This window comes from Eptesicus fuscus, chromosome 2 (assembly GCF_027574615.1).
Source record: "Eptesicus fuscus isolate TK198812 chromosome 2, DD_ASM_mEF_20220401, whole genome shotgun sequence".
Taxonomy (NCBI): domain Eukaryota; kingdom Metazoa; phylum Chordata; class Mammalia; order Chiroptera; family Vespertilionidae; genus Eptesicus; species Eptesicus fuscus.
The window spans coordinates 77,163,924-77,181,856 of record NC_072474.1 but is presented as its reverse complement, the minus strand read 5'-3'; the positions used below and the strand labels follow the sequence as shown (position 1 = coordinate 77,181,856).

General features: G+C 33.2%; 1 protein-coding gene across 4 annotated transcripts in view; it reads right to left on the bottom strand.

Moving 5' to 3' along the window:
- The window catches only part of EPHA5 (EPH receptor A5), a 339,786-nt gene that overhangs the window by 36,894 nt on the left and 284,959 nt on the right, over window positions 1-17,933 (bottom strand). For all 4 annotated transcript variants that reach the window (XM_054728753.1, XM_054728760.1, XM_054728756.1 and 1 more), the window contains 3 exons: window positions 9,165-9,232; window positions 7,753-7,878; window positions 6,335-6,520 (listed from right to left, as the gene is read on the bottom strand). In XM_054728753.1, coding sequence (XP_054584728.1) covers window positions 6,335-6,520; window positions 7,753-7,878; window positions 9,165-9,232 — 380 coding nt within the window. The remainder of the gene's footprint in view (window positions 1-6,334; window positions 6,521-7,752; window positions 7,879-9,164; window positions 9,233-17,933) is intronic.

Below are 17,933 nucleotides of genomic sequence, written 5' to 3'. Positions count from 1 at the left end.
GAGAAGTTGGGGGCAATTGGGCCAGCAGGGAAGCAGTTAGGTGTCAATCAGGCTGACAGGGGCATGGTTAGGGGGTGATCAGGTTGGCAGGCAGAAGCAGTTAGGGGCAATCAGGCAGTCAGGCAGGCCAGTGGTTAGGAGCCAGCAGTCCTGGATTGTGAGAGGGATGTCCGCCTGCTGGTCGGGACCGGGCCTAAACCAGTAGTTGGACATCCCCTAAGGGGTCCCAGATTGGAGAGGGTACAGGAGGCTGGGCTGAGGTACACCCCTGCCCCCAGTGCATGAATTTCATGCACTGGGCCTCTAGTTATAGAATAAAACTTTAAAAATTAAAATAAAAACTCTATATTACTCTAATTGGTTTTAAATACTTACATAATTTTAATTTAGTCATTCACTCATTTAATATAATTTATGCTCTTTTTAAATTATTTAATGTCTCTGGTCCTGTGATAGACATCGGGTGTGGGGGGACTATAAACATATATTAGTTTTAAGAAGCTTATTGTGTAGCAAATATTATAAAACATGTAGAGTTATAATTATGATATAATGTACAGTGTGAGAAATATAACTAGAGTTTATAAGATTGCCTCTAACTAAGAACTCATTCATTCAACAAACATGTGAAATGCTGCCCATGCTGAGCAATATACAAGAACACACAGGAACACTTCTGGAAAGGAAGTGGAGATACAGCCAAAGTATATCAGGTTAACAATTAAAGTATACAGGGTTAGGCAGAAATAGGTTAAATGACAGCCATCATTACCTAAAAGATAAATCCTAAGTAAGTATACAAAACAGTGACAATAATAAGACAAATAACACAAATACATAATACAATTAATAATTAAATAATACAAGAATAAAATCTGCCCTAACCGGTTTGGCTCAGTGGATAGAGAGTCAGCCTGCAGACTGAAGGTCCCAGGTTCGATTCCCGTCAAGGGCATGTACCTTTGTTGTGGGCACATCCCCAGTAGTGGGTGTGCAGGAGGCAGCTGATCGATGCTTCTCTCTCATCGATGTTTCTAACTCTCTATCCCTCTCCCTTCCTCTCTGTAAAAATCAATAAAATATATTTTAAAAAAAGAATAAAATCTGTGTTTCACATACTCACAACTGTCAACCTACTTTTGCCCACCCTTGTCTGTATTTTGTTCCATTTATTAGCTTGTTTGGTGATGAGAGGAGAGCAGTGATCTAGTAAAATCTACCTGAGAACAGTAGGTGTGGAATGAACCAATGCAGGAAAATACCAAAATGGAAAGACTAGTTGTAGACTGCTGAGATAGCCCTGGGAAATATGTAATAAGGGCCTGGCAAACAAAAGTAACTTTATGAGAATGAAATACTATAATTGAAAGATAATTAAAAAATTGTAGAATGTTCCTCTAATGTTTTTATTTATTAATTATAAGGAACTGTTTATTTTTATATGATCTCAGATTAAGAAATATAACAATGAATAATTTAAGATCCAATAGAAATATGCATTCAATTAATTTTGATAATTTTTATGGGTGAGGAAAAATTCTTAAACTAAGGATGCTGCAATGGAAAATTATATTTTTCTCCTTTTAATTTTATTCCTGAATCTTTTTACAGGGTAAAAGCTGGCACTGTGGATTACATTAAAGCATCTTTCATTGCCAATGAATCAATTAAGCCAGGACTTGTGGGTTTTTTACATCATGTGTCATGAAGCCTCTCTTGAATATGTATCTATTTATGATGGGTCCTGTTTAACAACAAAACAGAGAAGGAATCTGAATGAGGGCCCATGGTTCTGGTGCATAGGCCAGTTATACAGAAAAGATGAAGGTTCATGATGGCACCATAGATTGGAGTGTTACTTCAGACTCCCTATCTCAGCTCCAATCAGAAAAATCACAAGATTCAGTTGTACTTATGTCTCATTATCTGTGTGCTGCAGGTTGAAAATAATTTTTGAATAAATTAGCATCAGATCAGAAAGCATGAAATTAAGGACACAAATAAAGTGAGTTGCAACATGGTAAATTAAAAACAAGTTGAAGACTTCCTAAGTTGAACATCAAGAGCTGCATTCATTAAGGGGAAATACAATTTCAATTCACATAGAACACAAATTAAAGACAGAGACATATTTAAAATATTTACATTTTGTTTTACTTATATGTGTAACCTCATGGAAGAAACATCAACTAGTATAATTGGTTAGGAGATGGGATATTTTAAAACCACTTTTTCAACCACAGTACGTACTATTATAGACTAGCATTTGCAGAACTTAGGTATCACTTGTTGATATTGATACTTGCTTCTATAAATAAAGGTTTCATGTGCATATAATGCATGTGATAAATTCAGTTGTTTTTCTCTGAGAAGTTTAGTTCTCTTAGTTTATCTCAGTCATGTTCCATTCACATAAGTTCAATAATAAACCAGGACTCTAAAAAAGTAGGTGAATATTAGTTCTAATAAATTTTGAATGTTGCCAACTAATATCTTATACATTCACTTAAAAATATGGAGATAGCCCAGCTAGTGTGGCTCAATGGTTGAGCATCAACCTATGAACTAGGAGGTCACAATTCAATTCCTGGTCTGGGTATATGCCCAGGTTGTGGGCTCCATCCCCAGTGTGGGGCTTGCAGGAAGCTGCCAGCCGGTCATTGATTCTCTCTCATTATTGATGTTTCTATCTCTTTCTCCTTCTCCCTTCCTCTCTGAAAGAAATAAAAAAAGTATATATACATACATATATAAATGTATTATATATATGTACACATATATACATATATAAATTTATCATATATACATGCTGTATATATGTGTGTATATATATATGTGTGTGTGTGTGTGTATATATATATATATATATATATATATATATATATATAGAGAGAGAGAGAGAGAGAGAGAGAGAGAGAGAGAGAGAGGCGGGGAGAGAAAGGGGGGCCCCGTGCACGAATTCATGCACAGGTGGTGTCCCTCAGCCTGGCCAGTGATCGGGGCCCATCGAGGCTGTCTCAACCCAGTCCCAATCGGGGTCGATTGGGACTGGCCAGCCTGCTGAGGGAGTGGGACCGCAGGAGGTTGGCCAGCTGCAGGAAGTTGGCTGTGGGGACGCACTGACCACCAGAGGGCAGCTCTGAGCATCTGCCCCCTGGTAGTCAGTGCAGGTCATAGCTATCAGCAGGTCCTCTGGTCATTAGGTCATAACGGTCGCTTAGGCTTTTATATATATAGATTATTACTTTTGCATTTATCACTTTTACTATGCTCTGAACTTCTCCATATCCGCTTAAATATCTAAATGAGGCCAACCTCCCATGGTCCCTCCCCCCCAGCCGGCCAGCCCCGATCAGGATTGTGTGAGATGGGCCCCAATAAGCCCTGATCACTGGCCAGGCCGAGGGATGCCACTCATGCACAAATCTGTGCATTGGGCCTCTAGTTATATAATAATTAAGTACCCACTCTGTGCCATGCCCATACTGAACTTTACCTGTGTTTATGTCATCTTTACAACATGACTAGGAGATATTCTTAATCCATGTCCTCAATGAAGAAATTAAGGTTGCTGAATGTTTAACTAACTTGTGCAGTCACATAGTAGTTATGGTAGAACTAAAATAAAATCAGATGGCTAGATCCATAGTCCATGTTCCTGACCATTACACAGTATTGTCTCCATCATAGTAATAGTAATCTGGCACAGTTCTAAACATTACATTACTTATTACAGAAGGTCGATTGGTTGGCTAAGGAGTTTTACATTTACCCTGGGTTGTAGAATTCATGGTCAGAATTTGTTTTGATGAAGTAATAGCCATCATATTAAAGATGAAATGAAGACATAAAACTTTTCAAATATTTGCATGCTATTATACTAGGACTATCCTTAAGAACACTATTTTATATTAGATAAAACTATTTCTGCATAGGAAATAACATTACTCAGTCATTACTATGATTCTTGTTCCTATGGTATCTAGCACCCTATGCTATCACTGATATCATTTCAAGGTCCTTCCCTTGATAGAATATAGTCTATCAGATGAACTATAGTGAAATTCAAAATGTCGGTTCATTTTATTGTACCTGTGGACCTGTTGTTTATTTCATATATTCCTGCCTATTCATTCACATTGTATAAGCTCATAAAATATTTATTTTATTTTATTTCTTTCAAAAAGTAATAGTACTTGACTCCTACCTGCCTCTCTGTTGACCCTGCCCCCCACCTTTCTTTAGCAACTCTGTTGACCCTGCCCCCCACCTTTCTTTGAGCAATTTGTTTGTCTCTATTAGACCTCAGAGTGCTCTTTTTGCTCCAGCAATAAACTCTCTGAGTTGCTTCCAAGGGGGTAATGATGTATGGGTGAGTATTCAACAGAGGAGGAAACATCTAAGTTTTGAAGAAAACCACGTCTTGCAGATTATTTTATTCCTATGCGACATTCCTCTATGTGTTTTCTTACTGAGATGTGTGTCTCTTGGAAACATGGGGTCAAACATTTTCATAGCAATACAGGCTTATTCAAAAGTTCAATCAAAAGAATAAAATACCTAGGAATAAACTTAACAACGAATGTGAAAGAACTATATACTGAAAATTACAATCCCACTCCTGGGTATATACCCGGAAAACTCGAAATCATTTATACACAAAGATATGTGCACCCCTATGCTCACTGAAGCATTATTCACGGTGGCCAAGAGTTGGAAATAGCTAAAGTTCCCTACTATAGAGGACTGGATAAAGATGTGGTATATATACACAATGGAGTACTGCACAGCCATAAGAAAGGATGAAATAGTGCCATTTACAACAACATGGATGGACCTTGAGAACATTATGCTAAGTGAAATAAGTCAAACAGAGAAAGCTAAGAACTATATGATTTAACTCATATGTGGGATATAAAACTGTAACTTATGTACACAAACAGCAGAGTGGTGGTTGCCAGAGGGAAGGGGGTGGGGGAGGAAAGGGGTCCTAACATGAGGTGGCAGGAGATTTGACTTTGGGTGGTGGGCACATGGTCCTATATACAGATTTTGTAAATTAGTAATCCACACATGTAACCTATATGTTCATGTTGACTAATGTCACCCCAATAAAATTTAAATAATTAAAAAAATAATAATAAAATAAAAAAAAATTAAAGTTCAACCAATCATCACCATGATACTTCTAATGGTCTTCTGCTCAAACTTGTGAGAAGGTTTTTGCAGTCTTATCTGTGAACCATTGTGACTGAATTATGATTTGGGTATTAACTTGTTATATAAAAATTTGTGTTGTTTTGTTTTTCCATTTTTAAAAGCTACATGGAGTAAATGGATATCTTATTAATTAAAATTTGTCGGTTGAGAACATTTATTAAATACACATTGCTTGTGTGCATATGTGACATATATAATTTTTTTATTGTCTAAAGTATTACACATAATTTAAAACTTGATTAATAGGAACTGGAAATTGAACAAATGCTTGAAAGAAAGTCTAAATAATGTTCTTTGTCACAATTTTTAGATGATTTAGTAAGTGATATGTAGGGCATGAATGATAAAGAAAGGAATGAGAATAAATACAATTGGCAAAGAAAAAAATAGGTTAAAAGAACATAAAGGCCTCAGTTATGTGCCATATAAATACTTTATTGGCTGACTAAAAAATTATTTGAAATCTTTATATTGGGAAGTTCACCACAAAACTACATTTACAAGACACTCATACAAATTTAAAAGAGATTTGAAATTTCTAAATATTCCTTAGTATAAATCTGCTTTGCTTTAACAAAATAATTACTCTTAAGGAACTTTCACCGTCTTCTGAGACTGTTGCTTTCCCTAGAACTATTAAAATACCCCAATGGGAAAAAAGATTGAATAAAAAAACACATCTGCCTGTAAAACCTACTTAAAAGGTTCTGAAAAAAGCAGGGCACCTATGGTAATAGTAATTCTATTAAATGTTAAACGTCAATGCCTCAATAAAAAATTTGAAGTTAATATTTCATTAGAATAAGAAGTGAAAGAGCCAGGAGAAAATAAAAAGTACCTTTACTGCTTCTTTTATCTGGATACATTTTCTCTGGTGCTGAATTAATAGTAAATGAGTTATATATGTATTGAAAACATAAATAGAAATTCAGGTTCATTGAAGATAAGCTTTGACCAGAATCTACTAAAATACAGGACAATTACTACTTATATTAGAGAAATTATTAATAACATTACTATGGCTCGACCCTGAAGTTAATAATGAGCTAATAGAAAAAAACCAGATATTCATGATACATACACACATGCATGCATGATTTGCAGTTGTACTTACTTTTGGTCACTACACCTTCTAAGTGAATGATGTTAGGATGATCAAACTGCCCCATGATACTTGCTTCACCCAGGAAATCTCTACGTTGCTTTTCAGTATAGCCTACTTTAAGGGTTTTGATTGCCACAGGTAATTCTCTTTTTCCTGGAAGTTTCAAACGTCCACTACAAACTTCACCAAATTCACCTTATGACAAAAATAGAAAAAAGTATACAAAATCATTTGAAATCCTTAATCTAACCCTATATAATAAAAGCCTATTATTCAAATCAACTGAACAGCAGATCAACCGGTGGAATGACCAGTCGCTATGATGCGCACTGACCAGCAGGGGGCAGATGCTTAATGCAGGAGCTGTCCTCAGCCCACAGACCCCAGGTCAGCCAAGGTGGGTGCCAGCAGGGGCCCCCTGATCACCCCGCCAGTCATCCCACATATCGGGCCTTATCGCCGGCCAGGCTTAGGGACCCTATCTGTGCACAAATTTTGTGCACCGGGTCTCTATTAATAATATAAAGCACTCAGAAAAATCAAGGTATAGATGAAATAGGGTTAACAGGGGAGTCCCAACTTTGTTACCAATGTTAATAGAAATAAATGGTGCACTGGGAACAATCATCTATAAGTGATCATAAAACACTATCAGGGTTATTAGTTTTATCCATCTCACCAACAAAAACCTTAATGTAAATGTTACAACAAAATTAAATGCAACTGACTTAAATAATTTCCTTCTTCCTTTTTTTTTTCTAATCTAGTAGTGCCATTAATGAGAAGAGGAAAGGAGAAAAGATTATAGCAGGACAAATCTTTTTTTAGAAAAACAATTGTAAGGAAGAAATGTTCATAAATAGAATAACTGGGTGCTTGAATTATGTAAATATTTCCAGCATTACAACTTATATATGTATATCTATAAAAACAAACAGTAGATGGTGAAACACTATGTTTGAATATATTTCTGGTTTATTTATTTTTTTATTTCATAAGCTAGACACTTGCTGATTGAAATGTGAGCTACACAGAAGGTAGCATTAAAATATGATTAATTATATACCACTTAGAAAGCGAGTCAGTTACAAAAGATCAAAAACATTCTGTCTTAGCCTGGCCAGTGTGGGTCAGTGGTTGAGCATCCACTCATGCACCAAGAGGTCTCTGGTTCCATTCCTGGTCAGCGCACATGCCCAGCAGGGGGCGTGAAGGAGGCAGCCAATCTATGTTGATGTTTCTCTCTCATCCATGTTTCTATCTCTCTCTACCTCTCTCTTCCTCTCTCTCTAAAGTCAATAAAAACATACTTAAAATAAAAAAAATAAAAAATTCGGTATTAGATCAGAACAATGACATATTACATTCTACGTTAAGTCTTATCATTAAACACAAGTTAAAAGTCTGACTTAAACACACTGTGATACCTGCTCCAATAACTCTTTCAATGGTGATGCATGAAGCTTCTATCTCCTTGGCAAATTCATGGACAGCTTGATTGGGGTCCTCATAGGTATGTGGATCGATATAAGTTCTTACTCCTGGCAGTTTAACTGTGAAAATAAACGGGCATTAAAATACAAGTGCTTGTGCTGGATGAGTGAAATGGTAAATGTTATTAACATGCAACTGTGGCTTAAATCCCTAATCCCTATAAGTGTATGAGCTATAAGAACAGAGCCTCTCCTGAATTATAGGAATCATTTGTTCAGCTATGTCACTTTAATAATTTTGAAATCTGAATAGTTGGCATGTACCAGAAATGTATACATGGTGATGTATATGAGTAAATACATCATTCAACACCAATGTTTTACAGAGTTAGTCTCTGAGACAAATAAAGACAGTTTCGTTTACTAAAGGGGACAATAAAATGTTAGTGGTTTACTTGTTAGTTAGTCTGAATCCCACTTAAATGATCATCAGAGATGACTGATTTTGGTTTTACAAAAAATAATTTAAAATACATTTTCAGGTGCTTTGTCAATACGACTTACAGAAAAGTCAAAAGAAAAACAGATGCTCTACTTCTCACTCTACCTGTTACTGCACAGACTGTTATGTTCCATGAGCCTCAGTTTCATCATATTTAAAAGCTACCAACATCTGCCTCACAGTGTTGTTGTTGTTTAGGATAAGTGAGATTAATCTCAATATTATGAAAATGAACTCAATGCTTTACAGCATGACTTATGGCTTTAATGACTGGCTTTTATGGGCACAGAATAGTAACAAAAATAAAAGAAACCCTTTTTGTCATTTACTTGATGAAACAACTCATGCTGCAATGTTAATGACAAAAGGAACATATTAAAATACCGTTAATTAGAAACCATTTACTAATTCTTAAAGCTCATTGATTTTTTTTGCATTTCTTAAAAATATAGAATTATTCAAGTCTTTGGAACCAAGGTTGCTGCCACAGGATCTGCTCAGGGAAAGTCCTGTTATAATGCTGTAAAAAAAAAAATACTGAGAAATTTCATCCCTGTGATCTGGTGGTGTGATTTAACAGATTTCTATTGGATGTATTGCTAGCATTTATTATTAGCTTAGATATTTGGTTTGAAAAATAATAGCTTCATATTAAGCACAGAGTTTTTATTTTAATAATTATAATCAAAGTATGCTTTAAAGAATTGAGCAATCTCTCTGTTGCCTAGAATCAGCCACAATGCCCCACACTTACATGATTTACAGAAATGTAACAAAACACAATTTTAAACCAATAAATATTTCAGTCAGTTAATAGAAATCTTGTCTGAAAAAAAAAACAACCCACCATAATAATAATATGTCCCTGACATTGTGTACTTTTGAGTTTTTACAATTTGCTTACTGTGCCCATTATGAAAATGCATCTTTTCCTCTTCTGGGTCTTGTTTTGCCTTGCTGTAACCACACCGCCTGGAACAGAGTAAGCTACAATTAGCCCCATCTCCAACAGGTGAATCACATCAAGCCGGAAACGTGAAACACAATTGAAATGATTGCAACCCTAACTGATTTTCACACTAGTAGTGTGAAATAACATCAATACTCTTTTTTGGTCACATTACTCTAGCCAATGGCCCTCTCTCATTCTTTGTCATATTTTACTGAGAAGTCTGAATCTATACAACTCATTTTAACTTCTATTCAACATACACCTAACAGCAGACATGTTTCTATTCCACTTTCTCTGTTACTTATTTTTTTTGCCAGCTCAGAAGTCACTGACTACTTTTTTCAGGATGAACAGCTCAAAATGTGTCTGATTCATTAGTCTCCCACCCTCAGCTCCTTACTCTATCATTTAAATTTTCTCTCCTTTTGGAATCATTAGTTGCTGCACGAGCTCTTTTCCACTCACATCCCCTCAGATCACTATCAAATTGACCACAACCTGCACTCTCTCTCAGCTCCACTCTCCAAATCTTAATCTCTCCTGCTTGTTTTTTTCTCATCTACTCTCTAGTTTGAGTTCTTTTGACCTGCTTCTAGTACCTACAAAATTCTGTCCTTCAAAGTTTCACTAATGACATATTCACATCTAAATCTAATGACTTTCCCTTAGATTTTAAGCATTCATGATTGAAATCCCTAACTACTTTTTGATGTTTTTTGCTCCTTTCTTCATTTATGCCAGTAGGTCCTCTGCATGAACTTCTCGGGTTCTCTCCTGTCAACCCATCTATTTCCATCAAGTTAATTAATACCATCTAGTACCTCTGGTTGAATTCTTTTGAAACTATGCTCTTATTTATCATAGATTTATTTTATAGATATATTCATTGACATTCAAACTTAATAGATTTGATATGTTACATAATTAACCATATAATATTAAAATAACTGACAAAAATGAAAATATTTAAATTATTTTAGTGAAGCTCCAAGGCTATGGATTTACTATTTACAAGCTTTCATAACAAAATTGAGTTTATTAAACACAAAATTTTCATTTATTTCTGTATAAAGAAAATATAGCCAAAGTGATAGATTGACAAAATATTTTCATTACATTGGTTGAAAATTACTAAGTGATCTAAATGAAATGTCCAGTTGACATGTACTAATGAGGATTAGTTCTTGGTATACATTCAAGGATGTTTAATAAGTCCATATATATTTTAGTATAAAAATAAAACTTATTTTATTTTACATTATTTCTTAGTGAATATATATATATATATATATATATACATAAAATAGATAAGACACCACATCTTTGTGCCATTTTTGAAAAAAATTATCTTCATTTTATCATCTTAAAGAACTGCCAATTTATTAGTGAAGGACAGCTAGTAATATTTAAATTAGCTTAAACTAATATATTTAACATATATAGTGTTCTTGGGTGAGGAACAATACACAATCTGGATCTAGTGGCTTTTCAAGTTTTATTCATAACATTTAGGTGCATTTGTCATTCAAGAACCCTTCAGACATCTTGAAATATCTCACCACAGTGAAATAAAGAGAAGAAACAAATAAAATTATATTGCAATTATATTGTGCAAATTGATCTACTCAAGTTGACATTTAAATTATTCTAAAATATTGTTCATAGTTTCATAGATGTTATTTTTTCAATCTTTATGTATATACCTCTACAGTAAAGTTAATGATAACTTTATTTTTACCAATGCTTTAAATACAATGGTGTGAAATCATCCTAAGATTTATGTCATTTAAATAACATTGACAATTTTTTTTCTAAAGATAATTCTAAAGAGTCTTAAAAAGTATACAAGTTCCTGCAGTTTACATTAGAAAAGAAATATCTGATTATTTTTTGTTCTATTTCTTTAAAAAAATGTCATTGGATTTTTGAAGGTTTGATTTGATTGCATTAAATCTTTATATTTTTTGTAGTAAATGGACATTTTAATGATGTTGATTTTTTTCAATCCATAAAAATGGAATATGGTTTCATTTCATTGTGTCTTTTTCAATCTTGTTTATTAATGCTTTGTAGTTTTCAGTATATAGGTCCTTCATATCCTTTGTTAAGTTTATTCCTAAGTATTTTATTCTTTTTGTTGCAATTTCAAAATAATTTTTTTCATTTCTTTTCCTGAAATTAATGGAATACTACTCAGCCATAAGAAAAGATGAAATACTGCAATTTGAGACAACATGGATGGATCTTGAGACTAACATGCTAAACAAAAGAAAAAGTTAAGAATCGTATCACCCATAGGTGGGATATAAAACTGAAAGCAACAAATGAACAGATAAGAAAAACAAGCAAAAACACATAGGCATAGTCAACAGTATGGTGATTACTAGAAGGAAGAAGGTTTGGTGTATGAAAGGGTAAAGGAGATCAAGTATATGGTGACAGAAGATTTGACTTTGGATGGTAATATACAGATGAATCATAGATTTGTACACTTGAAACCTACATAATCTTATTATCCAAGGGCACCCCAATAAATTTAACAAAAAAGAAAACAAACATCCATTTCATCTTCAACTTTCCTACCTTCAAAAAAAATTAAGCTTTCAAACTTGTTTCCTCAAATAGTTTTTATCATTAAATACCTTATAGATACTTAAATTGCATGCACATTCCTCATATAAAAATGGAAATAAAACTTTGGATCTCATCAAAAAAGTGATTTGGGAATACTTTGATAAGGAGAAGTTGACATTTTAATACCTGGGGTGAGATTTAGAAGGGCAATAGAGGTGTTTTTTTTTTGTTTTTTTTTACTATGGGCATCTCTGGAGCTCTATAACATATATGGCTGCATGTCACATTAACATATAAATTAAGTTCTGGAACCTCCCCCCAAAGCATCATTTGAACAAGTTGCAGCAAGATCAACAAGTAAAAGTGCAGCTGGCAAAGACTGGCACTCACGGAGTGGATCAGCCTCACTAACAAGGCATCGCGGGAAGCCTGTTCATTCAGTATCATCTTCTGTACCTGATCCAGATGTATAATTTTAAACTATCAGACAGACAGTCAATAAAAATGCCATTCTGGGCACAAATCACACCAGCTACATTCTAGAACCATTTTCAATGGAAAATAAACAGTTTCTTCATTTTGCTTCCTATCACAATTTTAATAAGCTTTATAAATTGTACTAAAAATATCTGTAGTGTTGTAATTAGAGAAATCATCTTCTAGTCATTTATATTTTTTCTTCTAGAAAACAATGCTGTTGTATTTTTAGTAGTAGAGATGAGCATGAGAAATCATATAAAAGGTAGGTATAATTAATATTCATTAATATTTACTAAGAAGTCCTAGAGAGATGTGTAATATATGAATACAGCAATGCCTTTATAGGTAATATAGAAATCAATCTACTTTCTCTCACACCGTCATAAGAATTTGAATAACACATCCTTGATGATATTAATGCTGATCTTAAAATCTAAAGATCATAGATTTTAAGATAATAAAATCTCAGCCATAACATCCTAAATTTGGATATTTGAAATGTCCACTATACATGAAATAGTAAATAATAATATTTATGTAGAGATGAATATGCTAATGAGTAAATTAGTTCTTAGATGCAAATTAAGGATTTGATAATACATTGGAAGCATAAATGCCAAGCGGACCAGAGCACAAAGTGATACACAGAATCAGTGATTTACTAAATGTCAGCCTTGTGGCCAATGAGGAGAGATGAGTGAATGGAATAGCCTGAGAAGAGTATAGATTCTTGCTCAATTACAGCTGCCACAGAATCATATGTTCCCATTACTAGCCTACAAAAATAAAAACTGGATATACACTCTTTCGCCTTAATTCTAAATAAGGTGGGGAGGGGTGGAATGGTGGGAGGAGGGGTTTTGTATTTTGATTTTTTTTTAAAAAGAGTGCACATAAGCAATTACAAGATCAGAAATGGCCACTCAGCTATGTATTGTTCCTCTGTTTTCCAGTTTTATTAAGGAATACTCTCCTTATACTTTAATACAAAAAAATATTCAAAAGGCAACAAATTGCAGTAAACATTAGATTATATATATTTTGTTTATGGAAAATAAAAGCTGCCTGTAATCTTAGCCTCTTTTAAAAGAACACATTTCTCCATCTCTGTACCCTCTCTTGTTCTGACATAATGACTTCAACCACTGCACAATGTTGTATGTAAGAATTTATTGCTGGAATCTTGAAAATAATAAGTTAAAACTTTTTGGGAAATCATTTAACTTTTTCACTTCAGGATTCTCTCCGACTGAACCAAGGTAGTTTTAATTAAAACTCAGCTAACTGAGCCTCATAAAATAAAGAAGTATATAAACATTAGCTTATTAATATATCTAATAAATACTGGAAATGTTTTGTTTTATAGGAGCACATTCTTTAATAAGAATGTCAGTGAAATATATAAAATTGGATATCTGATATTTAGGCTGCCTTACTAGCAGGACCTTAAGACTCTCATTCATATAGTTCTCATTTGTATACACAAGTCCTGGGATTCTGAGTTCCTTACAGATATAAGTTATAAAAAATGCAACTGACCTATTATTGTTTACTAAAAATTCTCTAATATATGTATCAAAGGAAATGTACCCATGTTGAAATATAATTTTCTTGATTGTGGGATTGCAGTAGTAATTATACTGCATAAATGAGGACACAGATTACTAGGTTCCCATCATAGATTCTATCAAGGAATGAGTAGTTATTACTACTCATTGATGAATGACAATGTGAAAAGCTAACTTATTTTTTATCTTATTTCTTAAATGTCATTTTTATTTCCATATCCTAAAAGACAAAGAAAAAAACACATTAGAAATAACACCTTCCAAAATAGTGCAGTACATATGAATTTGGCAATTGTTCATTAATGAACTATTCAAATCCTTTTAGAATTAGCAATAATAGGAAGACTTGAACAATTTTAAATACTTCAATAAATTCAAAGATGAATCATAGACTTTTCAATATTGAGTTAGATTTTAGTTGACTTAGAAATTTAATATAAAGACACCTTCATAAAGTATGATATCTGTGGACTGAATCCCCATGTTTTCAGTAATTTTGTCTTAATACTAGAACAGACAATTTTCTATTAATTTTTAAATTATTGCATAATGTGATTATTAGATATCTTAAATACAGTAGGTCCACTTAATATCTCTTATTTTCTGAGATTCCCTAGAAAAAGAATTTTGGAGCAATTTGCACAGCAAGCCTTCAATTAGAATTTAATATATTCTATATATAATAGGTTAACCTCACATATGCCTGCTATGAGCACTTTAAATAGGGTCTAGAATTATTACAAAGGGATGACTTTATTCTTTATGCCTTTTTCCTAATTTTATAAAGTAAAATAGTCCTCCCACATCACTCTCCAGCAGAAATTTTATGAAAAGAAATGAAATAATCTGTGTTAAGTGTATGTGAAAATAAAAAATTGGCTTACTTCAAATTTCAAGATAAGTTCAGTTAATATAGAGGAAGAAATATTATTCATTGAAAAATTAATATAGTAGTTAATGTTTCAGTGTATTCAGGATACTTTTTGTCAGTAAAATTTGTTTCTGTTTGTAATCTCTGAATTAGAAGATACAGTTTATCCCTGTGTTTCTAATTAAAGATATTTTTAAAAATTCTAAAAAAATAAAGTGATTGTCTGAAATCACAAACAAGGTAAATAAACACATTAAGAATAAAATATCTTTACTTTTAGAATAGCAAACTCTACTTCCTTCGCCACTTAAGTTTCTCAGAAGCAGTAAGTAATATGAAAACACTGGAAAACATAAAAACTTATAAATGAAGAAACTAGTCTGACACAATGGAATACTACTCTGCTGGAAAAAGGAAAAACATTTACTCTTTGCAACAGCATGGATGGACCTGGAGAACATTATGCTGAGTGAAATAAGCCAGTCAGAGAAAGTCAAGTACTATTTGATTTCACTATGTGAATTTAATGAACAAACTGAACTACCAAGCAAAACAGAGAGACTCATAGATGGAAGAAAAGGCAGATGTCTTGGGTGAGATGGTGAACTTATTGAGCAAAAAAGAAAAAAAAAAAGAGAGAGAACTCATGGACATAGACAACATTGTGGTGATTGTGGGGTGGAAGAAGGCAGAGAGGGGATAAATGGTGTAAAAAATAAAATGAAATAAAATAAATAAATTAATTAAAGATAAAACTACTTTGGGGCCCTGGCATATTTCAGACTGACATATAATAATTATTATGCTATAAATATATATTCTTTCTGTAATCATAAACACAAATGAATATAAAAAGATAAATTATGTTATTTATAATGTTATATTTGAAATTACACACATTAAAATCTTATTTACATTAAAAACAATGAATTCAAGCCCTAGCTGGTTTGGCTCAGTGGATAGAGCCTCGGCCTGTGGACCAAAGGTTCCCAGGTTTGATTCCAGTCAAGGGCATGTACCTCGGTTGCAGGCTTCTACCCGACATAGGCCCTGGTCGGGGCTCGTGCAGGAGGCAACCAATTGATGTGTTTCTCTCACATCGGTATTTCTCTGTTTTTCACTCTCTCTCTAAAAATCATGGAAAAACATCCTCAAGTGATGACTAAAAAAATGAACAAATGACTTCAACACTGAATGTTTATAAATATAGATTTTTTTAATATTGAAACAGTGTTTAGTCTCAAGCCAGTTGTGATGGCATAAAATCAAAGATCACTAATAAAAATACCTTTGCTAAAATGTAGGCAGTCTTGGAGATAGGGTGCCAAAATCGAGGCATATGTGTTTCATTCAGAAATATTATAGAAATATTTTCCATCACTGGGTAGCTTTCAGTCAAAGCAGGAAAATATTTGAAATATTACCATTATGTGTATTTGTACAGATTGTACAACAAAGTGGGAAACCAGAATAATGAAAAGTAATTTGAGATCAAAGGTGACATCATGTAATTACCAGTTTCATCTTATAAATGGCACATCATACATTTGAAAAATAATGGAGCAAAGCTGCATTGAAGAACCAAAGATCCATATCAATGGTTGTGAAATTATGCTTCTCAGACCCTGAAATTTCCACAAGGCATATCAAGGTACTTCTAAAAGCCAGTATATTTACAATAGGCAATTTTCATGTTTATGCATTGCATTATACTAAGGTCAAACTAAGCAAACAAATATTCATAAATAGCCTTTCAAAAAATAAAAGACAAAAGATTCCCAAAATTCAAAATATCTAACAATCTCTGTTTTATAAATGTAAATATATCTGCTCACAAATGACAATGATAGAATGCTCCTTGGGAATTATTTATGTGTTAATTGAAAAATGCTGCAGTGATTTCACATACAAAATTAGGTGACAAGATATAAGGTCGACTTCTCAGTATTTTGCTGACTCTACAAGAAAAAAATATTCTTCTCAGCTTTATTTTCCACTTTCTAAGGTTGTTTTCTCTCCAAAGGAATCAGATGAAAGCCTTTAGATTAAGCAAAGTATCTTTAACTAAAACCTCATAGTGACTTTAAATTATAAAGCACAGCAATAAAAGCATTTTTAGCTTCCATTTTTCCCTGGTAATTTTGGATAACTTTCTTACTGTCTAATTTATGTAATCTCAATTAAACTTTTCTTTTGCTTTAGTTTGTTTTGTTTTATTAAAATGCATTAAAAATTATGACTTCCATAAATCTTTCCAAAAAACTGCTAGCATTTTACTGGGTATCCAAGCGCGCACACACACACAACACACACACACACACACACACACACACACACACACACACACGGGCTCACTGTCTCCACAGTTACTAACATTATTTGAAAAAAGATATTAGGAAACTGATTTGGTCTTAGATTTCCTGGTGTGTTCCTTGTGAAGGCAGAGTTCTGCCTTCCTCCCTTTCCTCTTTTATTTTATAAACTCCCTGAAATCAACAACACAGTAGAAAATACCATTTTTTTTTTTAAATCAAGCATTTGAAATCCAGCTAAAGTTAGTTTTTGCCAATACTTTCTAAATCATGGCTTCATAAATGTTCATACTCCCATTAAGATATCTTTAAGATTTTGTTCAAGGTCAGTCCAGATGTCAGTTATCCCCCCCAAGATATAAATTCTGTCTATTCTGCTTTGGTGATGATTTATCTCTTATAGCACTATTCTCCGGACTCAATGAGTTTTTCATAGAGAAAAAAATCACAGTGTAAAGCCATTGATATTATACTTTAGCCATTGCCAGATTTCAGGGGTTTATGATTTATCATTGAAACCCATGAACATATAAGTATTTTCTTAAGTAAATTAAATAATTTGAAACAAATCTGTAGTTTAATATTAACTTTATTTTTTTTTCAAATAGAAAAAATTAAAAATGTTGAGAAAAACATTTCTAAATTTCATCAATCTGTGTTTGTTGACTGTCACTTGTTCTCAGATTATTGGTATCCATTGCTCCACTTCTCACATTATACATGTGTGCACACTCATCCCTACTACAGGTTGTTCAAACATTAAATATTAATTTACACCTACAGAACACAAGTAACAATTTAAAATGCCACAGGGCAACCCTATAATTCTCTAAAATGCACTTCCGAACAGCTGCTCTTGGCAGATTCTGACTACAAATAACAATACATTAGCATAGAGATTTGAACTCTAGTCTAG